This window comes from Balaenoptera musculus, chromosome 21 (genome assembly GCF_009873245.2).
Source record: "Balaenoptera musculus isolate JJ_BM4_2016_0621 chromosome 21, mBalMus1.pri.v3, whole genome shotgun sequence".
Lineage (NCBI taxonomy): Eukaryota > Metazoa > Chordata > Mammalia > Artiodactyla > Balaenopteridae > Balaenoptera > Balaenoptera musculus.
This window is the reverse complement of record NC_045805.1, coordinates 14,751,791-14,777,519: the sequence shown is the minus strand read 5'-3', so window position 1 is coordinate 14,777,519 and position 25,729 is coordinate 14,751,791. Positions and strand designations below refer to the sequence as shown.

General features: G+C 41.3%; 1 protein-coding gene and 1 non-coding gene across 2 annotated transcripts in view; both read right to left on the bottom strand.

Moving 5' to 3' along the window:
* The window catches only part of FAM149A (family with sequence similarity 149 member A), a 38,957-nt gene extending 19,068 nt beyond the window's left edge, over window positions 1–19,889 (bottom strand). Inside the window, 4 exon segments of the mRNA XM_036838948.1 lie at window positions 224–334; window positions 11,024–11,086; window positions 18,517–18,764; window positions 18,766–19,889. Of these exon segments, the coding sequence (XP_036694843.1) occupies window positions 224–334; window positions 11,024–11,086; window positions 18,517–18,764; window positions 18,766–19,203 (860 nt within the window). The 5' untranslated portion in view covers window positions 19,204–19,889.
* On the bottom strand, window positions 8,887–9,019 carry LOC118888105. Its single transcript, XR_005018249.1, has one exon. It is a non-coding gene; the product is annotated as a small nucleolar RNA SNORA31 (small nucleolar RNA).
* Window positions 19,890–25,729: the final 5,840 nt, after the last annotated feature.

Below are 25,729 nucleotides of genomic sequence, written 5' to 3'. Positions count from 1 at the left end.
GACCTTGTGCCTACTTCCTCTTTCTTTATTTTAATATATTGGTTAATTTTCACAGTACACTGACTTTAAAAGACTTATGCAGTGCAACATTTCAGTTGGCTAAAAATAAAACTGCTTCTTTTACTTGTGGAAATTCATGGCCCATCAGTGACTTTGTTTCCCATATTCATTATGGGCACATTTTCATTTTGCAATCAGACACATTTAACAGACTAATTCTTACCAGGTATATTTATCAATGGCTTTCTGTACATTTCTTGTAAAATGTGTAGGTAAAGGATCTTTGCTTTTCACAGCAAAACTCTGCTTTCCAGATCCTTCTGGCAGCCCTCTTCTGAAAAAATAAAATAAAATATGAAAAGTATCCGTAATGTAATAATATAAGTGTATTCATTAAGACATTTAAAATTTCCTTTTGTAGAAAGTTGTCCCTCTCCACCAACCACGTCCCCCTAAACACACACGTGTGTACACACACACACCCCACACACACCTCAAGACACTGAGCCTAGTTCCCTACCATTTTTATTTTTCTTAGAATCAAGGTTGTTATTAACCTACATGAACTGTTATGTAAACTGGGAAAAAAACAACTTCTTGTGACTCAGCCAGACTGGTAAAAGTTGCTCCAAACCTAGGTGGATACAGACTCACTCCAAAACTCGGCAACGGAAACATGAGCTAGATTTCAGGTCCCTCGTATCCCTAGACCAGGTGCCCTGGAGCTTGCAAAAGCCAACCGGCCTTGCACGAAAAAAACTCGATAATTCTTTATTAATTCTGAAATATATCAAATTCTTTTGAATCACTAAACACAAAGAAATAAAAGAAATGACTGAAACACACAAACAATAACTCACTTTAGTTTGGCATTGTAGCTTGGGTTTGTAGCCTGATTTGTAGAGAGTTTTAAAATATTAAGAGTAATGGAAAACTAAAACAGAAGAAATCTCTCAATTTTAAATAAGGCATTAAACCTGGCTGGTAGAGCCCAGTTAGTGTTAATCATTAAAATGTCCTTTCATTGAACCTCTTAAAACATTTACTTCCCTCTAGTCAAATACCTTCCTAACGTTTTACAGTAAACAACTTCTGTTCTTTTATAGAAATAATATTTTCCCATACAAATAACTTATATTTTATATTAACTTAAGATATGATAGTCATTTGGGGGAAAAAAGTCAACTTTCAATATTTCTAACAGGGACACCACTCATTTAAAAAGTTCGCTTTTGCTTTCAATTAAATGGTACCTAATTTTCATCATTTATATTTCTGTATGTAAATAGAGTTTTAAAAAAATATTAATCAGAGAATCAGTTCTGTCCTTAGTTGTATACCTACAGTGCTCTACAAAAAAGAGAATTTTTAAAACAAATTAATTACTATAAACAGAGGTGAGCGATCATATAGATGTCTTTACAAGAGAGAATAACAGAATTATAGGATTTGTTTTAGGGTAGACTGAAGTGCAACCACCAAACTATATTGCACTAATTTGTTGGTGCATCAAAGTTAAATTAAAGCTCAGTCTCAATCTCCCCGAGTCACTCCATTCCAGTTGTCAAGGAAATTACTAGATTATCTACTTTTACTTTTTAAAAGTTGCCTCTTGATAGCCCACAAACCTCTGCCACTTTGCCCTATAGAAATTCAATTATTAGGGACTTCCCTGGTGGCGCAGTGGTTAAGAATCCACCTGCCAGTACAGGGGACACGGGTGCGAGCCCTGGTCCGGGAATAGCCCACATGCCGCGGAGCAACTAAGCCCGTGAGCCACAACTACTGAGCCCGCGAGCCACAACTACTGAAGCCCACGTGCCTAGAGCCCGCGCTCCGCAACGAGAAGCCACCGCAATGAGAAGCTCGCACACTGCACAGCCCCGAAGCAACTACAGAAAGCCTGCGCAGCAATGAAGACCCAACGCATCCAAAAATAAAGATAAATAAATTTATTTTTAAAAATGAAATTCAGGGCTTCCCTGGTGGCGCAGTGGTTGAGGGTCTGCCTGCCAGTGCAGGGGACACGGGTTCGAGCCCTGGTCTGGGAGGATCCCACGTGCCGCGGAGCAACTAGGCCCGTGAGCCACAACTACTGAGCCTGCGCGTCTGGAGCCTGTGCTCCACAACAGGAGAGGCCGCGATAGTGAGAGGCCCGCGCACCGCGATGAAGAGTGGCCCCCGCTTGCCACAACTAGAGAAAGCCCTCGCACAGAAACGAAGACCCAACACAGCCAAAAATAAATAATAAATAAATAATAAATAAGTTAAAAAAAAATTTAAAAAAAAAATGAAATTCAATTATTAAACAGTGATGGCAGCTTTCAAAATTTATATTTCTGCTTAAAAAGACTGTCTGAAATGAGTATTGCATTCTGAATGGGTTGGAACGCAGGATGGTAAGCCCTGACTTATACAAGCTCATTCTAGAAGCAACCGAGGGTCCCGGCTCTTGGGACTGAAGAGAAGTCATCTCAGACGCCACGAACGCTTGTCAGACCAAGTGAGCATCTTGGCTCCGGAGGGCCTGATGGCGTCAGCACGAGATTTCAGGAATGGATGCAGGGAAACAGACCAGATGGATTCTGACTTTGCAAGCAGGAAAAAATCACGCGCGTGGCACAAAAAGGTGACACGAAGGCAAACTCATTCCCCCTCCCGCCCTTCCCAGATCAGGACTCACCCAATCACCATCAGCCCCAGGTCTGGGCTCGCGTCCCGCGGGCCAGGCCCAGAGCCCCGAGGCCTGGCCGCCGCCGGGCGCTGCCAGCCCGCGCCGGCCCCCTGCAGGCGGCGCCCCCGCGCCCCCGGGGCCCGGGCTCCCCGGCCGCCCAGCCCTGCGCCCCCGCCCGCTAGCCCCGCAGGTGCGGCCGCGGCGCCGCCGGGAACCGCGAGGCTCGAGCGGCGCGGCCAGGGGCTCTCCCGGCCCGGGCTGCGCGGTCCATGGGCGCGGTGTTCTCCGCTCGCCCGGCGCTGCTTCCCCCGCCCCGGCTCCCTCGGCCCCGAAAGCGCCAGATTCCGGCGCGGCGCTGCGCGGCGCGGCGACGCATCCCGGCCCCCGCCCTTCCCTCCTCCTCCTCCGCTGGCCGTCGCGCCCCTCGCCGGGGGCGGGCTGGGCCAGGCGGCGGTTCCCCGCGGCGTCCCCTCTTCTGGAGCGTGGCGGCGCTCCCCGCTCCCACCCGCCGCCCTCTGCCCTCGGTCCGCGTCCCGCTCTCCCCGGATCCCGACCTCCGGAAAAGCACGCCGTACCCCTTCCCGCTGCCGGGGGCCACATTTTATAACCCAGTGTCCTGAGCTTTGACCGCGGGCCACTCGGCCTCTGGGCACCCGCCGGCCCCACTGCCCTCTCTGGGCCTCCAGCGCGCACCGGTCTGACCTTCCCACCCCTTCCCCGGGGCTGCCCGGACAGGTGTTTGCTGTCCTTAATCCTTTTAAATAGAATTTGAATGAACCGGAGCAATACAGACAATTTCACCGACCCCCCTCCTCCCATCGAAGGATTCCTAGTTGGGCGTGGCGGGGGGTGGGGGGGAGGGCAGGGAGGTAGAGGGAGGTTTAAAAAAAATTCAAGTCTCAGCCTGGTAAATGCAAGATGCTAATCTGCTTAACAGGAACTCTAGGTCTACTTAGGCACCGAAGATTTGCTTCCGATGCTGTCCTGTCTCTCCCATCTTCAAATAGATGCTTTATCTCATACAGTCCAATAACTTTTCTACAAACCGGAGAGTACACCTGTGTTTTGGTTTATTAATATGTGCTTGTTTCAATCTTGAAGTCATACAATAATACCAGGACTAGAGTCACCAGATTGTATGCCGTGAGATAGCAAAATGGCCAAGCCACCATTTTCAGAAACTGAGAGAAATACGGCTGAGTTGGCTAAAGTAATACACATTTTCAAAGTAACATGTCCAAGGGCAGACACTACCTGTTGCGTGCCTTTTCCCAGTAAGAGATTCTTAATAATTACAATGAATAAATGGGACACTGGAGTACAGTCCAGCCTGCCATGCATCTATTCTCCTTTGAGGTCTAAGGCCTGCTAAATCTGGACAGGTACAAAGAAGCCCACCTCTTCCTCCAGCTCAGCATTTACAGAGGTAAACCATGCCTATTCCACTTAATAGTGAAAAATCCAGTTTATTTATTTTGACTCTGACTCTTAATGGACAACCCTAAGATGATAATAAGAAGCCAACTACCAACAGCAAAACAATGATCCATTTCTTGAACTAAGGATACTAGGGCCCTCACCATGTTTACAAATCCTCAGCTTTAAAGTGGTAAGTGGTTATAAATTCTGAAATTAATGATACATACATATGTATATACATGCAGGGTGTGTGTGTGTGTGTTTGTGTGTGAATCAGGAAAACTGATGGTACCTAAAATAAACACATACCTGCTAATACTATTTATATGAAAGGAGACATGACAGGAAAAAAAAAAAAAAGTAAAGAATAATATTATGATCCAAACATGCTAGCTGCTTTATATGTTATTTTTGTTTAATTTGTTTAATTTTTTAACACCCATGGTAAGTAGATACCATTATCCAATTTTACTGATGAAAATACTGAAGGCAGACACCTTATAATGACATGTTCGAGGTCACTCAGCTAGGATGTGGCCTGCATGTATGTCCCAGGTATCTATTACTGCTTAACAAACCATCCCAAACTTAGTGGGTGAAACAACAGTCCTGGGGTTATGCTCACAAGCCACAGATTTCAGGGATTCCAGGAAAACTTGGCTGGGTGATTCTTCTGCCCCATGTGGCACTGACCTGGGTTATTCAGTGCTATTCAACTGGCCACTGGGCTGGGCTGGAGGGTCCAAGAGGTCTTCACCCTCATACTAGCACTTTGGGGCATGGGGATGGCTGGAAGGCTGGGCGCAGCTGGGCCCTTCTCCCATGTAGTCTCAAGGCTGCCCCCAAGCAGTCGCTCCCGTGGGGGGGCCAGAATTCCTATGTGGTAGCTCCGGGTTCCAAGAAACCAAGGCAGAAACTGTCTGTTCTGTTAAAGCCTGGCCCTGAGCAGACATACTGTCATTTCCACCGTTCTCCATTATCAAAGCAGTCACAGATTCAAAGCATTGGAAGATAGAATGCCCTTCTCAGTGAGAAGAGGGCCAGAGAGTCTGCAGACATCTTTACTCTGCCATAATCCCATTCCAGCCACACGTTATTTACATTCCTCCCACAAGCCTGGTATACTCAAGCCCCTCAAGAATCCCCTAAAAAGTCATTATCTCAATCACATCCAAGTAAGGATGAGGAAGCTCCTCCTTGGGGCATGTCCTCTGGATCTGAAGACCAAGAAAGAATTCTGCCAGCAGATTGCCTGTGGACTTGAATTGCAACTGAAACTCTTCCCTGTGTCTCCAGCCTGCCGGCCTACCCTGCAGATTTTCGATTTCCCACGCCTCCACAATTATGGGAGCCCGATTCCTTAAAATTGAAATGTTTGCGTGCAATACTGCCAGAAAACCACTAGACGTCACTCCTTTAGCACTTTGAAAACCATGCCCAGCTGGATTTTAATTCCATTTTGTTTTTGCAAGATTTAGGATTTAGTGAATTTTCAATCTAGTACAGATGCAGAATCCTGTTTAGATCGGAAATCACTATTTTTGTGAACAATATCTAGTCTGCACAGCCAACATAAAGTGTCACGATACTAACATCCTCCACGGATGGAGTGCTTTCACGTTGGCAGGCAAATATGGTCAGAGACCTACATACCTTACTTCCAAACCTCACAACAACCCTGAAAGGTGATTACATTTTTTTTGTACAGAAAAGAAAACCAAGGACGAGAAACATTAATTACCAAAGGTAAACAGTTTTATCCAGATCTGTCTAGCCTGACTTCAAAAGTTTACCCTTTCTAGGATTCATCTCAGAGCTAATTTGCAGAGTTCTGTTGAAGTTCTTTTTATCTAAAAGATGTTCTATGAATATCTCCTATAGATATAGAAAATGCGTTCTATAACAATATTCACCAACATTTCTTGAATACTTAACCACATCCCAGGCCCTATTTTAAGCACTTGATATAAATTAGTGCATTTAAGTTTCACAGTAATTCTTTGAACGGGGAATACTATCAGTACCATTCTGCAGATCGGTAAACTGAGTCACAAAGTAGTTGATGGCATGGCACCGCCAACATTCTAACTCAAGCTGTTGGTGAGAAAGCTTAATCAACACCATACTTCAATCTTCTATGCAGGGCACACCCCTCCAAAGCCCTCTGCAAATGATATGGAGAAACCAAGGCTCACTATATTTAGCAAAGAATATTTAAAAGTTTTAAAATTTAGAGAAATGCTGTATCTGAAAAGAGATAGCAGAAAGAAAAATTATTAGACTTTTAATATGAAGAGTATAAAAAACTTAGACAGTAATAAGTCATATATGAGGTGTACAGCTCATATAAAATTATAAAAAGATATAGAAATAGTATGTTACTCAAAATAAAATACTTAGGTTGGTTATTCATAAACCCAACAATTTCTAAATAAGTGCTGAAATCGATCAGGACAATAATTTTTATACAAGATCATATGAAATAGCCAATACTATACTGCTTTGAACCAGAAAAATAAATTTTATGTTTCAAACTAATGCATTGGATAAATGGGTTCAATAACATTCTTTAATAGCCAGTAATTTTTTCTTACTTTTAAACAATTACTTTATAATACTTTATTGGTAGAAAGTGAAAGAAGGAACAAGCCCTCAAAAACTGTTTTATAAATATTTTTTATAAAGAACTCATCAGGCTTTCAAAGGGAAAACTACCTAAATATATTCTATGAAGCGTTCAATTTACCAAACTGCAACATCAATATAGTAATATTTTAAATATAGTAAAATTAGTATAGTATAATATAGTAAAATTTTCCAAAAAGTGTTCTCTAATGTTTGATTTGACTTATTCTTTCAATTAGTAGAGCTGATAATGAAGACTTTGTACTAACTGCTAGACCACTATCCTAAATTTCATTTTATGTAATTGAAACATTAAAAATATAGTTAATCCTCACCAGTCGTGGGTTTCTTAATAGTGAATTCATATACCTGTTAAAATTTATTTGTAATCCCAAATCAATCAACAAATACAAAACAGTAACAAACATGGTAGCTATTAATCCAACTATATCAATAATCACTTTGAATGTCAACGGTCTAAATGCACCAATTAAAATATATGTTGTCTTAAATATAAAGACACATACAGGTTTAAAGTAAATGGATGGAGAAAGATATACCATGCTAGCACTAATCAAAAGAAAGCAGGAGTAGCTATATTAATTTCAGACAGAGCAGCCTTCAGAGCAAGGAAGGTTATCAGGGATAAAAAGGGGCATTGCATAATGATAAAGGGGTCAGTTCTTCAAGAAAACGCAACAATTCTTAATGTATATGCATTAACAACAGAGGGTCAAAATACGTGAAGCAAAAACTGATAAAACTGCAAGGAGTAATAAATAGATGCATCCACTATTTTAGTTGGAGACTTCAACACCCCTCTATCAAACATGGACAGTTCTGGCAAGCAGAAAATCAGTAAGAACATAGCTGGACTCAACATCTCCACCAATCAACTGGATGTAATTGACACCTATAGACTAAAGAATAAATTAGAATTCTAATTGATGAGAAAGCATTGTATCATATTTAACATTTAGGCAGATTTCACATTTAACATAGGTAACATTTTTCTTTTTAGTGGAATGGAAAATTAAAGTGTGGCTTTAATCAACAGAATCTTAGAGTCAATGAAATTCAGTAACTTCTGATTCTGAAATAAAATTTTTTTCAGCATTGATGGCTTAATTTGCTGAAATGGATAACAGTTCTATAAAATTTTGCTCTTTATTAAAAAGCAGTCTAAACTGGAAAATGATATTGTACCAGGATAATTTGTCAGATGATTAATATTACTAGTTCTCTGCTGTGGAAATACTACGTGTGTGTTTCTAAGCCTTAATCTGTAACTATTTAGGTTTTTGTCTTCCAACCTTTCACAAAAATAATAGTGAAAGGACAGAAGCTAAGCTCAACTCAAAAACAAATTCCGAAGGACCTCCTATCCAACAATTAATTACAATTACAGGGCCAGCTGGCCTTACAAAGCTGCCCTGGGGTAATTAAAAACCTAGTAAATGGTCTTTTTTGATTAAGTGAAGTTCCTAAAATTTTAACATGGTGTAATTTCTTTCTGGTTAGCGTTTTTTTGGAGAGTCCTACTTAAGAGATCTTTGCCTAACCCTAAGACGGGAAGATCATCTCCTATATTTTCTTATAGTATTTAGAAGTTTCATTGGTTTTTCTTTCATATGTAGATCTACAATTCACTTGAACTTTTGTTTTTGCATGAAGTATGACACAGGTGATCAAGTTTTTTTATTTCCTTAAGGATATACAATTGATTCTGCACTATTATCGAAAAGACCATATATAGATAGATAGATAAATTTAGTAGCTCTATACTAAAGCTTTATATAAAGCTTTATAATAAGCTTTATAATATTTAGTAACTTTATACTAAAGCTTTATATAAAGCTTTATAATAAGCTTTATATATATAGTACCTTTACAATAAATTTGATATCCTTTCGAGTAATTATTGTATTGTTCAACTTTTTCTATATATCTTCTATCAACTGTTGTGAAAGGTATGTTAAAATCTTCCACTATGATTTTGCATTTGCTTATTTCTTCTCTTAGTTCTGTCAATTGTCACCATAGACATAAATAGATAATTTTTTTCTAAACTCAAATTTTAGTTACCTTTTCTGGAGTAAAATAGGCTTTTCACTGCTTACAAGATCATTTCTGAGTTTTATATTTTTCTCCTCCCCATGTATGGTAATTACTTTATTTCCTCATTCAATCTGGCTGCCACAGTTAAACAAACAGAAAGTATGAAACACTTTTTCTTGCATCTGTAGTAGAAACCTTAGGAGCAGATGTTAACTGCTCCAGCTCTGTCAAAAATAGATGTATTTTTATATACTTTTAAAACTATGTTATTGGTGCCTACAAATTTAAAATTTTCATATCTTGTAATGAATTGACCTTTTTATCTTTATAAAATGACCCTTGTTACCTCCACTAATTCTTCTTGTTTTAAAGTCTACTTGGTCTGGTATTATTAAAGCTACCCCAGTTTTTTTTTCTAGAATTTGCATGTACAAACATTTCATCCATACATTTATATTAAACATTTCTGTATTCTTATACATAAATTGTGTCTTTGATGAACAGTATATAGTTGTTGCTTATATCTTAAATACAGTGGGGATTAAATTTGGTTCTTACAGCAGACAGGGCTTGGGGCTCCAGCAATCGCAAATCATCTTAATCCCGTCAGGAATTAAGAAGATTTAAATCTGGGTTTCAGGCCCTGTGAGGCTGCTCTATTTCCAGTTTACCAAAGCTCTGGAGTGGTTTTTTAATTTATTGTCCAGCTTTTCTAGTACTCGGGTGGTGGTTTTTCTAAAACAATCTATTAATAGTTTGCCACTGTTGGAAGTAGAATGAAGGGAATTTTTGTACCGAAATATTGCACAATGTGTGATATAAATCTCCATTCCTCTGCCAAGGGAATCTTCAGTAAAATATAAATTTTCCCCCTACTTTTTTAATGCAAGAACAATTCACAATTGCTTTATGGGGAAAACAGGGTTGCATGCTGCTTCATGGTCAGCTTGAGGTAAAAACAGAGGTTTCCAACAGGGACAGGTATATGGCTTAGAAGGGTATTTGGAGTACAAACACACACACACACACACACACACACACAATGCTAAACTCAAAGTGTCCATATTAAGCAAATGAGGAACTGAAGTACATTAAATAGTAAAGATAAGCATTCCAATCCTAAACTGAATTTCATATTGACCTTGAATTCACAAAAATCATGAGCTCTGGAACATAAGAAGACACATTTCCATCAAGCACAGGTCAACCCTTGGCTAAAACAAAGATAAAACCACATTCTCCTCATTATAAGAAGGAAAAAAGTATTGCATACTGAGGTGTTCCACAGAGGGTTGTGTTGTTTGTTTTTGTTTTGTTTTGTTTTTTATAACATTTAGCTGAGTTACTCTTTAAGACAAAACTACTATATGAATCTCCTACAGAGCACAATTTCTTCTTACTCACCTATCACCTAAAATCATGGTCCTTCACCTCAATCTCAGTTGTGTGAAGTGTGAACCAAGAAATTTAGGACTAAGTTTATCAGTGATTAGCATTTTTAAAAATAGAGCATTACCAAGACTATCCCTTTCATCTACATTCCATATCCTTACCCTCAATATTTAATTATAAGGCTTCTTCCAAACCCTTAAGTGAAACGTCTAATTAAGAAAATGCTAATGTATATGTATACCCTTTCCTCTAACAAGGACCATATCTAATTGCTTCTTCTCTGTTTTTTTTTCAAGTAAGACAATGCTTGCTAATTATCTGCCTTACTTGTATGAATAAAGTATTTGATTTACTATTAAATATACACAAAATGATTTATAAGAAACACATATATAATAAACTAGGAGATGACAAAACTAATGCTTTATTTTAAAGATGTCATAGCTTTATGATAAAAGTCCTTTGTTATCTGTACTTCAAAATGGACAAAAATATGCTTTAATTTTGGTCTCCTGATCAGTACTACTAGAAATAATATTTTGAGGAAGATACTTTTAGATTACTTATTAACATGATTTTTATTTTTCATACTTATTTTTATTGAAAAGAGTATAATTTCTTAGAGTCAGTTTGTTCCAGGAAAAATACTACCAATTACCGTAAAAGTAGACTTTAACCCTTATTATCGTCTTAAAAACACTTGGTTACACATATGCACGGATGGTAAAAATTGACTGCCTGGATTTGAATCTTACATTTTTCCACGTATTAACCATAACCACATGAATTGGACCACTTCTCCTTTCTGAACCTCAGTTTCTTCATATGTAAATAAAATGGAAATAAAATTCCTACCTTGTATGTTTGTTTTGGGGATTCATGGCAATGACTATAGAACATGCACACAGCATTTGGTACCTGGTAGACATGGAAATACTAGTCGTTATTTCAAATGCTGAGAACCTTGGCTTTGTAGAATAATACATATTTGAGCAATGTTCACATCAATCAGTGAAACACTTATTAAAAATGTTAAACTAGTAAGTAAAACCAAGACTTTTTCTTGAGAATACATCACCCGTTTCTTTAAAATAGACTTCATATACTATAAAATTAAAGTTCCCTAGGATTTACTTCTTATGCATTAATTTAGAATGAAATTACTAGTTTTTTAGAGGGAGGGATTCATTTTATTCAATGTAGACTCTTAATTTAACTGGATTAGGAAGAGTTTTGCATATACATGAACGGTTTTTAAGACTTCACTGTCCAGTGTTAGGAATTTGAATGAAATGTTGCATTTTTGAATAAATCCTTATTTCAACTTTCTATGCATCTGTGACATTCTCTGAAATATAATTATTAGCTTTAAAAGCCTGATGTAAATTGTGAGCTCCCAGACGGGATTTGTCCTCATCCTCATTACTGGCACTATAATAAATTTAAGAAGACAGTGATCCTAAGAAGAATATATATGTATATATGCATATGAGAAGAACATTTTGAGTTCAACTTAGGCTTAATCATCTGTTTATTAAGTAACAGTAGGGAAAGTCTTAGCTTCACTGTTTTTCTTGTCACTACCAAAGACCATCTGCTTCTTTCCCAAGTTCACAACTGGATATTTAATCATGTCAAAGGCTTTCTTTAGTTTCTGTGCTTTATGAAACGTGTCTTCATTGACTATTTCTAAGTTTGGGATTAACTATTATATATAGAATGGATAAACAGCAAGGTCCTATTGTATAGCACAGGAAACTATATTCAATATCCTGTGATAAGCCGTGATAGAAAAGAACATGAAAAAGAATGTATGTATAAATGTATAAATGAATCACTTTGCTGTGCAGCAGAAATTAATACAACATTGTAAATGAACTGTACTTTGATCAAATAAATTAAAAAAATTAAGGGACATGTTTTGAATTTTTTCAATACATATTTAATGAATAGTATTCATTCATTTATTTAATGAATAGCACATAGTATTTAATGAATCATGCTCTATTTAATATGTATATAATACCTAGTATTCCTAGGACCATAAAATGTTCATGTAATATTTTGTTACAAAGCAAAATTCTTGCTTATGGATTGCAAAATTATTCATATCCAAAGAGGTGTGTGATTTGGCTGCTGTTGAATTAAACAAATAACTACACTGCACTGGTAAGGAGAAAAAAAGTGTTCTCTGTGCATGAAGGATATGTGATAGAGAATTTTGAAATGTTAGCTGATATTTTTTTCCCTAGTGTTCTTTCATTTTCCTTTGTCCCTTCCTACATTGAGTGATCCAAGGCTTTTTTGCTTATTGTTTCAGAAAGCAGAGAATGCAGTAGGGTTTTTTTCCTTTATGTTTATGCTATTGTTGCTGCTATTTTTTTTTTTTAAGCCTAAGCTTACAAGATTGGTATGGATTTTTAATTTTTAACATAGAAAAGGATTTAGGAGGAAATAGATAGGTCAGGGAGATTCTTCCTAACCCTCAGAAGGAAAACAGATTCCCTGGAATGGGGAGATTTCGTAGGCTCAGATTTTCTATATTTCTGAGAGAGGGAATCTCAGGGAGGTTAGGGAATGGGGATTATGGCTTGAGGGTCCACTACAAAGCAAAATAGTCCACCAGGGACACCGTTCCCTATGGAAGGCACCCAGCCAGGAAGTCGACAGAGGGCAGAAATCTAGCCAGCCCTTCACTTGATTTACACCATAGCCAAATAATAAAAGGAGTGTCTTTTCTTATTCCCACAGGCTGGTGGAGCCCTGAATCAGGCTTTCAGCACCAGGGAGTTCCTAGAGGATGTCCTTTAGGCAACTGTGATTCAGAGGCGCAAAGCTCAGACCTCAGATGCAGTGGAGGTGAGGGATCAGAGGGTCCTGATGCTTCCACAGAACTTAGGTGAGGTGGTGAAATCCCAGAGAAAAGAAAGGCGATGCGGTGTGGGTGGGCATTCCCCCGGGAGTCCCGTGACTGAGAATGTTGGTATGAGAGCGGCGGGCCGCCCCCAGGGGCTCCCGTTAAGTACCACAGAAGTAAGGGAGGGAGACCCCTAACTTGAAGGGCCTTTGTGGATAAAGGCATGAGACCTGGGTTCTAAAGAAGGACAAGACGAGATTATGGATACTTCAGCGGATTCAGCAAGAACAGATGTTATCAAAGAACAAGTGGGTTCCTTCCCCGCCACTGAATGTCCTGGTCTCGTGTAAGCCCCCAGAATGGGGCGCAAGCCTAAGATAAAGATGAGAGCAATCCCAGATAACTGGGTTTTCGTTTCCACCAGTAGCAGAACGTAAGCTCCAAATGGAAATTAAACTTAAAATATGGAAAAATATCCTGATAGGGCATAGGGTCACTGCCTTCGTCATGACATGATTCCTTCCTATGCGATTCAGGAGGGATTAATACACGTGATCATCTATTAGCCATAAGTCAGGAACTCTTCCAGAGAGACTATACATTGGCAACAAGAGAAGAGATTATGTCATGTCTGTAAATTTCCTGTTAAAAGTTCCTTTTTGGGGGGAAATTATCTGTGTTTGCAAGTTTTGCTTTGTGAGAGAAATTGCCATCAAGGGTTTTGAATGAGTTAGGAGACCTCCGATGGGATGTAGCCATTGGCATACAGCTTCAAAAAGAGAAAAAAAAGCAGTAAGTGTGAGAAACGCCCTCCTTCTGAGCAGTGGATTCTTGGCCACCGGTTGTAACTTCACAGCCATAGCTCCCAAAGACATTGTGACTAGAGCATATTCTCAACTCTATCATTTGAACAATTTAAAGAATTTCATCTTTAATCAGAGGATACTGTTCAGATATTGCTTAGCCCTCTACTTTAGGAAGAGTAAAATGGTAGTATAATCATTTGGCTGTTTTTTTCTCTCTTGGTGTCCTGAAATTTGCTCATTGTGGTCTAAAGGTGTCTAAATAAAGTCTGCTTCAGTGCTTCTCAAACTAATGTGTAGTCTGACCATTAAAAATTTTTTTCCTATTCATTGTGGATGTTATAATTTTTTAAGTGTAATGAAAATAAATTACTAGAAAGTAAAATGGAAAAAAAGATACACAAAATACAAATCCAAAACTTTTGTTACCAGTCAACAGACATAAAGTTACTCTGTCAATTGCTATAAACTTTTCTAAAGATTTATCCTCACTTTCTGTACTTATCATGGATTGATAACAGGTAACTAACTGGTAACTGCTAACATATCAAGTACACACGTTACCTATCACATTAGAAAAAATTCAGAATGTGTTTTTTAAATACACAGGAGAACATAATAACTCAAATTCAATTTTTGAGACTTCAAATATAATAACAAAGTAAAGAAGATAATTTAAAGCTTAAAAACCTACTGTATAAGACATTAAGAACAAAATTCTTTTCTTGGGTTTAAGCAAATGCTAGACATGAACGACCAAGTCAAGTTCATTACTTTTAACGAAATTGATGGTCATATGACTGTAATAGAAAGTAACAGTCATATGACAATTGTCTACTGAGCTCACCATTCATCCCTGTGGAAATGCAAACGCCCAGCAAAAAGCATTACTAACTCTGGGAAAACTCCAAGACAATGAAAACAGAAAGGCCCAAGACAATTTCTTAAAGAAGGACATTTAAATTTCCTCTTGAGTTTTATAAGGTTAGGAACCCATGAAAGTGGATTTTGTGATGAAAATATTCTCATTTATTCTTTTAATAAGTATTTATTAAATGCCTTTTGTGGGTGTGTGTTGTGTCACAGGACAAAGAGTTTATCATTTGAAAAAAGATATGCTGCGCATATATATAATACGATCACTGGGTAGGAATGCGCAAGTGCTGTACGAGGTACTGGCTACGTACGATTTGATTTGTGATGCTACTGGTTATGCTGCAGTGTCTCGAAAAGTAAAGAAGTTTGATCCCAGGGTGGCAAATACATTTTCTTCTAGGTATTGTACAGCAATGAGTGGTAATACTAATTAAAGTAACCTTTATCTTCTGTAAATTTTACAGGGAAAATGATGAAAGATTAGAGTGTACTGCAATTTGTTCTCCCAAATACTTTCACTAAAAGATGCCATTTATTACAGTTGTACAATAAATATCAATGCATTTTTTCTGTCGCTCTCTTTTTCTCCTGCAATGTATTCTTCAATGAAACATGTTTTCTATTTTCATTCCTGTGCCAAGAAGCAGAGAATAATCAGATACTATTTTTTAAACACTTCTCCATGTGTTAGGCACTTAAAATATTATTTCAGTGAATTTTTGGAACATCCCTATGAGGAAAGTATTATTATCTCCATTTTGTCAAGGTGGAAAATCTACAGTTTGGAAAACTGAAGAGCTTGCCCAGAATTACACAGCTAGCAAGTGGTTTGAGATAGGAATCCAACTCACTGGATTCCTGCCTGGGTCCTTAAGTATCACTCCAACTCTGGGCTGCCTCAGAGAAGTCCCTGCATTCATTTTATTGGCAGTCAAGTTAACAAGTCCTTCAGGCACCAACTATGATATTTCCACATTTACATGACTTTAACAAGAAAACTCAGTCACTCAAAAGGGCAATGACTCTCTGTTATCCGCGATAATTTTAAAAAGATAGAAATACTTCCTGACCATGTGAAGTTTAACTCTACCAACCTTCATACACAGCAATTCTCCATCTATCTTCCTTATCTACTGTTAGAAATTCTTCTATTTGCAGAACAAACGAAAAGTCCTTTTACAAGGTGATAACTGTGTAGTTCAAACCGGAAATGCAAAAGGAGGTAGGAAAGAGGGCTGGGGAGACCAGAAACCAGTGTGAATGAGGGACAACGTTATATGTGAAAGACACAGGGAGGTGAAGATGAGGATGAAAGTGCTGAATCACACATCTGGGGGTGCAGAAGAGTGAGGTAAATAAGGCCACTCAGGATCTCTGCCTCTGGTTCAAATGTGGCCACCAGTATGTCTTGTGGACTGAAAAGGGCGAACCCCTCTTCTGTGGGCCAGTCATGTATTTAATCCATGAATCAGAGATCAAAACTCATGCTATTACATAGCACCTTAGTGAAAAAGGAAAAGGCTCTGAATTGAAAGTTTGCATATGTCCCCACTCAAATTAATTTCACTACTTTTAGTTTTAACAAAGGCCAAGGACAGAATCAGGTCAAAGGTAAAATACATGGGTTTTCTTCCAAAAAATATAAACTGTGAATGAGGACTTTTCTTTGTAAATGAGTGTGGTGGTCTTCAAATTAGATTCATGTTTCTCAAGATTTGCTTGCACTTGTTTTACATGTATCCCCATTCTCTCTAGCTATGCTTTTTCCCCCTCCGTCTCTTATTCTTACTGTAACCATCTTCCACTCTCTGCGTCCCTGGGCTTGAGAAAACCAAGTACACGATTTTGTTATTAATCAGGCAGGCTAATAACTAGCAACAGCTAACTGCAAACTGACAGATCAGGTAGCAGCTGTAAAATTTAAATCCAGGGCTGAAGCATGTTTGTTTATTCAGTGTTATAAGTAGCCACCCCAGAAATCCGGGAGTGAAAAAAATATACTTCAAGATGCAAAAGGTCTGTAAGACTGAAGGAAAAATTCCTTTCTTTCTTCTTTTCCCTTGTCCGTTTGTAAACTTCATGATTAAAAAAAGAAATGAGGTATGGAAGGAAGGGAACATGACTATTTGCATATGTAAAAAAAAAAACAAAAAAAAGCTAACGTACTTGAAGGGCTGTCGGATGTCCCATGGAGAGAACAAAGGCACATAATTAGGAAGATCCTTGAACACACATATCTGTACCTATTATTCCTCAAAGTAATTGTGTAAAATTCAATGTCTGCCCTTTCAGTACAATTGGATATCTTTGCTAATGTAGATTAGCATACTGTAAATAGTGCCAAATACGGTGTTATTCAAAAAGTATCCATTAAGCATTTTTGGACAAGGCAGACATGGTTTAAGATGTTCAAGAAAGGAAACCAACACCAGTGCTTTCCACTGGCCATGCTGAATGTTTCAGTGCCTGTTGGAAAAAAACACTAAGACTAGAGTTTAAGGTCAGTGCGTATATCTGTTTGCTCATAAAACATTAATTGCATAAATGTTAAGGACCAGTAGCCAATAACAAAGGCCTAATTCCTTAGACATATGGATTCTAGCCACTTATCCAAATGCAACTGATTTTCCTTAGCGGAAAAAAAAATCAGTTGATTCATCTATTTCATAATATAATATTTTAAATGAAAAGGAACGACTTAGTCTTTAACTTATTTTAGCACTGAGATGAATGGCACACAGTTTTGTGAAAATAGTTATTTAAATTTTGATTGAGTTAGAATCAGTCTTAATGCAAAAGTTTTCCTGTCCATTTTTGGGGGGAGAAGAGAGCTTCTCTGCTAACAGGCCTGACCATTCTTCCTTTGCTAGATTACAATACAGAAATCTGCATCCATGAACGGGACTTTCTGGTTTGCCTTTGACCATTTCACTATCCTTTTGTGAAATTCAAGAAGGCTGAACATTTTTATACCCACTTAAGAGGAGTTATATCTTCTCATTAAAAAAATAAAATTTGCCTTTGTTCTAAAATCCACATTTTACAAGAGGAATGTTTTCATCACTGCTCCTGGTGGTGAAAGGGTAGTGTGTGAGTGTGTGTGTGTGTGTGTGTGTGTGTCTGTGTGTTGAGGGAAGTGTCCCCTAATTCCCACTGAGATGGCTCCCACGAAGTCAGTCAGCGTTTCCGGAGTACCTCAGGGCCCCATGGCAATAACACAGGAGCTCCAGGCTATATGATACAAATCCATTTGTGTCAGATGATGTTATACATATGTAAATCAACTCGATGACTCACACAAAAAAAATCCCACTTAGGATGAGAATTGGGGCTGATCCTTGAAAAGGAGGGAGGCGCCCTGTGTCTCACCATTTCTTAAAATTATAGCTGCCAGTGTAGGTATCCGGTACCCTGCACATCCGCCGTATCCTGCATTAGAGAAAGGCTCCTTTCTAAGTCCTTAAGGAAACCTGACTATCAAATGACCTAAGTCAAAGCTTCAGCTGGAAAAGAAAATTTTGTCCTCCTCTCCTTCAAGTCCTGCTTCGTCTTCCCTCCCTCTCTGCTAGTGAACAGCAGAGGACTACCTCCGAGAAAGTTGATCAAAAGCCTGTCACAGCCTGTGTTTGAAAAGAAAAGAAAGCCGAGGAATAAGGATCCAAGAAAAGGGCAGGGACGTACCCAGGGCACTTAGTGGAAGTTACTGCAAATAGTGCAGTTTTGTAAGGGGCGCCTGGCAAGGTGGGTGTGACAGGCGGAGACGCAGGGGTCCCAACCCAAGAAGGACCTGCCTGGCCCCAGCCGCTACTCACGCTTCTCGGCCGTCCTCCGAGTCGCTGTCCGAGGCCCACTCCTCGCCGAGGTCCGGCAGGGTGAAGAACAGGGTCTTGGGGCCAGGCCCGGGGGGTACCCGAGTGCCGGGCTCCCGCTCCCCGGGGCCGGGCGGGCGAGGGTTCGGTGGGCTCGCGGTCACACTGCCGCTGCCCGCGGAGCCCCCGATGGACGGCAGCGCCGCCCAGACCCCGCCAGGGCCCGGGGGCGGCCGCGCCACGGCCACCGGGGGGGGCGGGGGAGCCGGCTGCGCCGCAGACGCCGCTGGAGGGGGCCGAGGGCAGGGGCGGGGGCGAGGACCGGACTTTGGCTGCTCTCGGGCTACTGGGCAGCCAGCGGGGGGTCCCTCCCGCTTCTGCCGTGCGGCTCGCGACCGAGACCCGGGGGTGGGAGGCGGCGAGCAGAGGATGGAGCGGGGCGGGTGTCGGCTGCTGCAGGGCTGGCGCCCCCCGCGAGCCGGAGCGGGAGTCGGGCGCCAGGGCTGGAAAGAGGGTCAAGGTCGGGGCCGTGCCAAGCCGGGTGCCCGCCCCGATGCCCGCCGGCCCTGCGGTGGCTGCGCCTCGCGAGTGGCTGGAGGAGGCGACCGGCGGGGGAATCGCCGCGGGCGCCGTCGAGGTCTTGAAGATTTTGGCAAAGAGAGACCCAAGGTCCAACACAGCGACCTTCATGTCCTGGCCTTGGAAGTGCTGTCCTGGCTGCTGGCCGAACCTCAAGTCCGCGGGGAGCCGGGCTGCGGGGCTCCATCCACCGCCGCCCGCAGGGATCGGGACGAGGCGGCCCGGGGTGGGGACGGGGGTCGTGGGGTCCCCTCAAGCCGCGCACCCCGGGAGCCTCTGGTGCTCTCCCCACGCGGAGGATCCCCCCCCCCAGGCGCTCGGCCCCGCTCGGCCGGACCTGCCCCGACGCGGGGAGCAGTCCCTTCTCTGCCCTAGTGCTGCGAGACCCCGAGGGCCAGGGGTCCGGGAGCCCACGGAGGCGACTTCTGCAGCTGCCAGCGCCACCGCGAGCTGAGAAAAGAGGTCCGGGCCTCCGCCCGCCGCAGATACCCCGACGGGCCCCCGGGACCGCGCAGGCGGTTGCTAAGCTAAACAAAAACCCTGCTTAGCTCACTGCTAATTGGGCCCCAGACTGCAGCCTGGGGCTGCGTCTACAACGGACACCCTGGCTCCCCTCCTTGATCCGTGCCTTAAAGGAACACTCTCCAATTTCTCCATCACCCTTAGAGCTTCACCAGATTCGCAGAACTCTGGGCTGATGGTGAGGAATTTGACCATAAACCTGGGAACGATAACCCTGATTACAAAAGATCTGGGACTTACCCAATCTGACAAGACCAAAGGAACCATGGCCAGCTCTCTGATAGGAGGCAAGGTTAATAAAAACATGTATTCAGATCACTTCTGGAGTATGAGCTTTCAGGTTTAAGCTGCTAATCCTCTGATTGATTCTGAACATATGTAATTTAACTTGAAGGGACAGGCAGCAAAAAAGGGTCATTGCTGAGTGAAGCTTGATTCAACTCACCCAGTTCCTTGGGAGCAGCCCTTGTCTGCTGCCATGTCTCAGGGTTCCTGATTTTACAGGCCCAGGACCTTCATACCTGACCAGCCTCTTAGGATGGAGCCCCACTTATTTGACTCAAAAATACTGATGCATAAGCCCCAACTCAAATGTGTTAACTAACAACTGCAGTGTTGTCCTCTGCTCTTTCCCTAGGGGAGGAATTCCTGTTGATGTCAAATTAAGTTGGAAGATTGTTAGGTGAGCACAGAATCAAAGCAAGGGGAGTGAGTCATATATATGATATATATTTCATATACAGAGGGCAGTAACCATAGGAGCAAATCACCCTCCTCCACCTTGGAAGAGCAACCCTACATGAACAGTGCGGGATTCACCCACCTGTCTTCAGCTCTCTAACTTTAGATATTTCTATGCTTTCATTACTAACCACTTCCCTCTATGCACATGATTTTCTTTAAGTATGCAGATACTGTCAATAAGGCTACAGAAAAGCTCCTCCTTTTGCAAATCCCAGCCTTGAAAGCAGTCTGTCTCTGAGGTGTGTTTGCACGTATCCTGTTACGGGCTGAATTGTGTTCCCCATAAAGATATGATGAAATCCTAACTCCCAGTCTGTGTGAATGTAATCTTATTTGGAAATAGGATCTTTACAGATAAAATCAACATAAGACAGGGTCATTAGCATGGGCCCTAATCCAATACCCTTAAGAAGAGAGAAATTTGAATGCAAACACACAGGGAGAACACCACGTAATGACAGAGGCAGAGCTTGAAGTGATGCAGTTGTAAGCCGAGGCATGTCAATCTTTGAAGGCCATAGCCTGAAATTAGTAAGAGGTAAGGAAGAGCCTTCCCTACAGGTTTCAGAGGGAGCGTGGCTCTGCTGGCATCTGATATCAGACTTCTAGTTTCCAGAACAATGACAGAATACATTTCTGTTGTTTTAAGCCGCCCAGTTTGTGACACTTTGTTATAGCAGCCCTAGAAAATGAATACACTATTGGGGTAGTAATTAATATTTGGGGTGCTTCATGATCATAGAATCTTCCTGGTACCTCTATGAAAATCTTCAGTGGGTATATTTGGCTCTAAAAAGTTGGCTACAAATTAAAATAATTATCATAATTGTCTAAAAATATCTACAGGGAGGGGACCTCCCTGGGCTGTCCAGTGGTTAAGACTCCATGCTTCCACCGGTCAGAATGGCCATATCAAAAAATCTACAAACAATAAATGCTGGAGAGGGTGTGGAGAAAAGGGAACCCTCTTGAACTGTTGGTGGGGTTGTAAACTGATACAGCCACTATGGAGAACAGTATGGAGGTTCCTTAAAAAGATAAAAATAGAACTACCATATGACCCAGCAATCCCACTACTGGGCATATACCCTGAGAAAACCATCATTCAAAAAGAGTCAGGTACCACAATGTTCACTGCAGTTCTATTTGCAATAGCCAGGACATGGAAGCAACCTAAATGTCCATCGACAGATGAATGGATAAAGAAAATGTGGCACATATATACAATGGAATATTACTCAGCCATATAAAGAAATGAAATTGAGTTATTTGTAGTGAGGTGGATAGACCTAGAGTCTGTCATACAGAGTGAAGTAAGTCAGAAAGAGAAAAACAAATACCGTATGCTAACACATATATATGGAATCTAAAAAAAAAAAAATAGTGGTTCTGAAGAGCCTAGGGGCAGTACAGGAAGAAAGATGCAGACGCAGAGAATGGACTTGCAGACATGGGGAGGGGGAAGGGTAAGCTGGGATGAAGTGAGAGAGTGGCATGGACATATATACACTACCAAATGTAAAATAGATAGCTAGTGGGAAGCAGCTGCATAGCACAGGGAGATCACCTCGGTGCTTTGTGACCACCTAGAGGGGTGGGATAGGGAGGGTGGGAGGGAGAAGCAAGAGGGAGGGGATATGCGGATATATGTATACATATAGCTGATTCACTTTGCTATACAGCAGCAACTAACACACCATCGTAAAGCAATTATACTCCAATAAAGATGTTAACTCCGTGCTTCCACTGAAGGGGGTAAGGGTTCCATCCCTGGTTAGAGAACTAAGATCCCACATGCCGCACTGTGCGACAGAAAAAAAAAATCTACAGGGAGGATGACAGAAAATATAAAAAGGACGGGGAAAAATATCATTGTGGGTTAAACAGTGGATGTAAACTTCTGGCCAGCCAGCTTCATGAAGAATGCACAATAGATGAATGATTGATCCTTTTGTTTGAGGGTCCTTTGAAAATGACCGATAATTGCAAACATGATAAACAATTCTTCACAAGATGCTAGGTCTTTTATACCCATTGTTCATCAATCAACAGGCTTTCAGACAGATGTTAGATGCTACCAGGCTTTTCTGTTAATTACCTGTAGCATGCCATTCTCAAAACATGAGCCCCAGGTGATGTACCACAATGGTCTGGCTCAGGCAGAGTAAGGAAATGAAAGTAAATGCAGTAGATCATTGTTTCTAACTTCGGCAGTGTTGATTTTAGATGGACTTTATTAGAAATGTCACAGCCATGTTTTATGTGATAAAACTCTTATGCTTACATTGGTCAATTAACAATTTAATGAACTTGTTTTCTGATGTGTATAATAATGCTTGGCTACATCATTGAGAAAGTATTAAGTGATGGCCATGTTGCTATGAAGAAATGTTATGTTTTGAAAATCTGAAAGTTGAAACAAATAACCTGAGGAATTAATCTGTTTAGGGATTTAAATTGTCTCACTTAGCACGACACCAAGGCCAATATTCTATAAAGAAAAAGTACTATCAAATTTTATTACTAAAATAAAACACTAGGGCTTCCCTGGTGGTGCAGTGGTTGAGAATCCGCCTGCCAATGCAGGGGACACGGGTTCGAGCCCTGGTCTGGGAGGATCCCACATGCCACTGAGCAACTGGGCCCGTGAGCCACAACTACTGAGCCTGCGCGTCTGGAGCCTGTGCTCCGCAACAAGAGAGGCCGCAGTAGAAAGAGGCCCGCACACCGCAGTGAAGAGTGGCCCCCGCTCGCCGCAACTAGAGAAAGCCCTCACACAGAAACGAAGACCCAACACAGCCAAAAATAAATAAATAAATAAATAAATTTAAAAAAAAAAAAAAAACCACACTAAACTTCTGGACAAGGAGAGGTATTTGCTGATCCAACAAATATTTACTAAGCACCTTGACGAAGACGGTACAGTATGGGGGCCTCTGGAGCTGGACTTCCTAGGCTCGTATTATCTCTGCTACTGGCCAACAACCAAGTCTCTCTGTGTTCCTTAGTTTCCTCACCTGTAATCCAGGGGTGATAACGGTTCCTATCTCAAATAATGGGACTTTGATAGTTACATTAATTGATACATGCTTGGGAACTGGAACAGAGCCTAGCACAGGGTAAGCTCTCAGTAGATGTTAGTTTTCATCACATGTGACACCAGGTTACATTGAAAGGATGCTCTTTATCGCAGCACAGATGAAGCCCAGGACTCAGGCAGCAGTGAAGCTGTGCCCTGACCCTTCCTGGGCTGCGTCGCCCTCCAGCCGAGCACAGGAAATCTGTCCGTGCAGTAGGGCTGCTGAGCTCAGTGGCATTAGGTCTCACCAGCAGATCTCTGTCCGCTTCAAGGGTCTGCACGTCCAAGTTTGTGCTTAAAGAGAACTTGGAGGTACACAGCAGCCTTGTGCTTGAGAGTTTGATTCAGAATAAAGCATCAGTTTTAGCACATAATAACTGGTGTGCAAGACTTATGAAACAGAACAGGACCCTGTGGGGTCCTCCTGGGTACAAATCCTTCCATGTCCCCTGTTTCTTGTTTGTAGGAAAAGGTTTCTTCAGCTTCCTAGACCTTCCCTGGGTTCCAAAAGGCTGATTCAAACAGTTACTAATGGGGGAAATGAGGGAATGCAGAAACAAAGGAGGAACAATCAAGAAACAATAGTGCAGCCATCAAAGCAGGGTCCTGGCTCCTCCTCAAGGGATACACATAACAATATCTTTGAGTTCTTCTGCAGGAACTAAGGCCCCCATCCACGTGGAGGATGGAAACTTCTGGCTGAGTCTTGGAACACCTCCCTGTTATCTCACCACCAACCAATCAGAAGAAAGTTGCACACCCTGCAGCCCTCACCCTAAATTTTGCCTATAAAAACTTTTTCCTGGAAACCATTGGGGAGTTCTGGTTTTTTGAGCATGAGCTACCTGTTCTCCCTGCTTGACCTTGCAGTAAACCTTTCTCTGTTCCAAACTCCGACGTTGCAGATTGTTTGGCCTTACTCTGCATCGGGCACATGAACTGGTGTTCCACAATACGTGTCAGTCTTGTGAAAGATCAGTAAATTGAAATCTGAAAAAATTCACAGAAGCAAGGTAATTGCTGGGGAGAAAAAGAGTAAAAATCCTTGACTCTTCATGAAAAAGATTTCACAAACTAAGATGCTCCAAAAAAGGGACAGAGAGGAAACTTCAGAACTGAAGAACTGGTTAAGAGTTCTAAAAAAAGTTTTGCAATTGTAGGAGAGGAAGAAAATTATTTTTTCCCTCTACCCACCTTAGGTTCATTGGCTGGGCCCTGAAAAAGACTGACAAAAGATAGATGAACGAGAGAAAAATTAAAAAGTTTCCCAGTAAGGGAATAATGTTTGCACTATTTTTCTGTAATGCCAGCCAAGATATGCACAAGCCAGAGAAATAGAAAGTGTTTGCTAAAATATTTGTGACAGACACTTATGTACAAAAAATTCACAAAGACTAGTTCTCCAGTTGAAGCAGAGCTCATGGAAATTACACTGGAACAGATCAAACCACTGGCTGGGATTATAAACCACATACTGATCCAGAGGGAAAGTTACAGGTAGTGGAGATTTTCAGTTTGAACATTAACATTTCCAAAGTTTGGCAACATTATGTTTTTAAATTATGCAAATTATGTAAACAAGAGGTACATTTTAAATCGATCTGCATGCAAAACTCCATGTCATGAGGACACCAAGCACGGGATTCCTCTCACAGACAGAGCCCTTGGTGTGCAGCACTCAGCTGAAGGAACAGCCATGGCAGGGGGGTGTGCCCAATTTAAGATTCTTTCACATACACACAGGAGAACTCAGTGATGAGTAACTCAAAAGGGTGGTTAGAAATCAGGCTTATAGAACATCTTAACGAAAGAAAAATAAGTTGAAAGAGAAGTGACAATGAGGCCGGAGATAGATGGGCCCCCGGCTGAGCAGTTGGAGTTTGTCCCCTGTGGACAGATAATCCGAGATGAAGATCACAGCAGGAGGATAATAGGAGAGGTGAGCCCCGCCCAGATAAAAGATAGAGACCACATATTTCTCATTCTCAAGGTCAAGGAGACCTTCCTGACTATACATGTGCAGAAAGGCTCCTTGGAGGTCAAAAAGGGAGTGATGTCAACCTACCCATAGGCCTCTTGGCTAGAATCCATCTTGGCTAAGAGATGCACGCATACATGGGAGGACCTTGAGTTAAACCAAATACAGACTCAGAACCAGGCAAAGCAAGATGACTGGCCAAAGGAAACCTGGAAGACATGCCCCATATAAGTGAGTCAAACTACCACGAGGGTGCGACTCTCTGAGTTCAACCATGTGTGCCTATTCACAAGTACTCTTTTTCCTCCTAATAA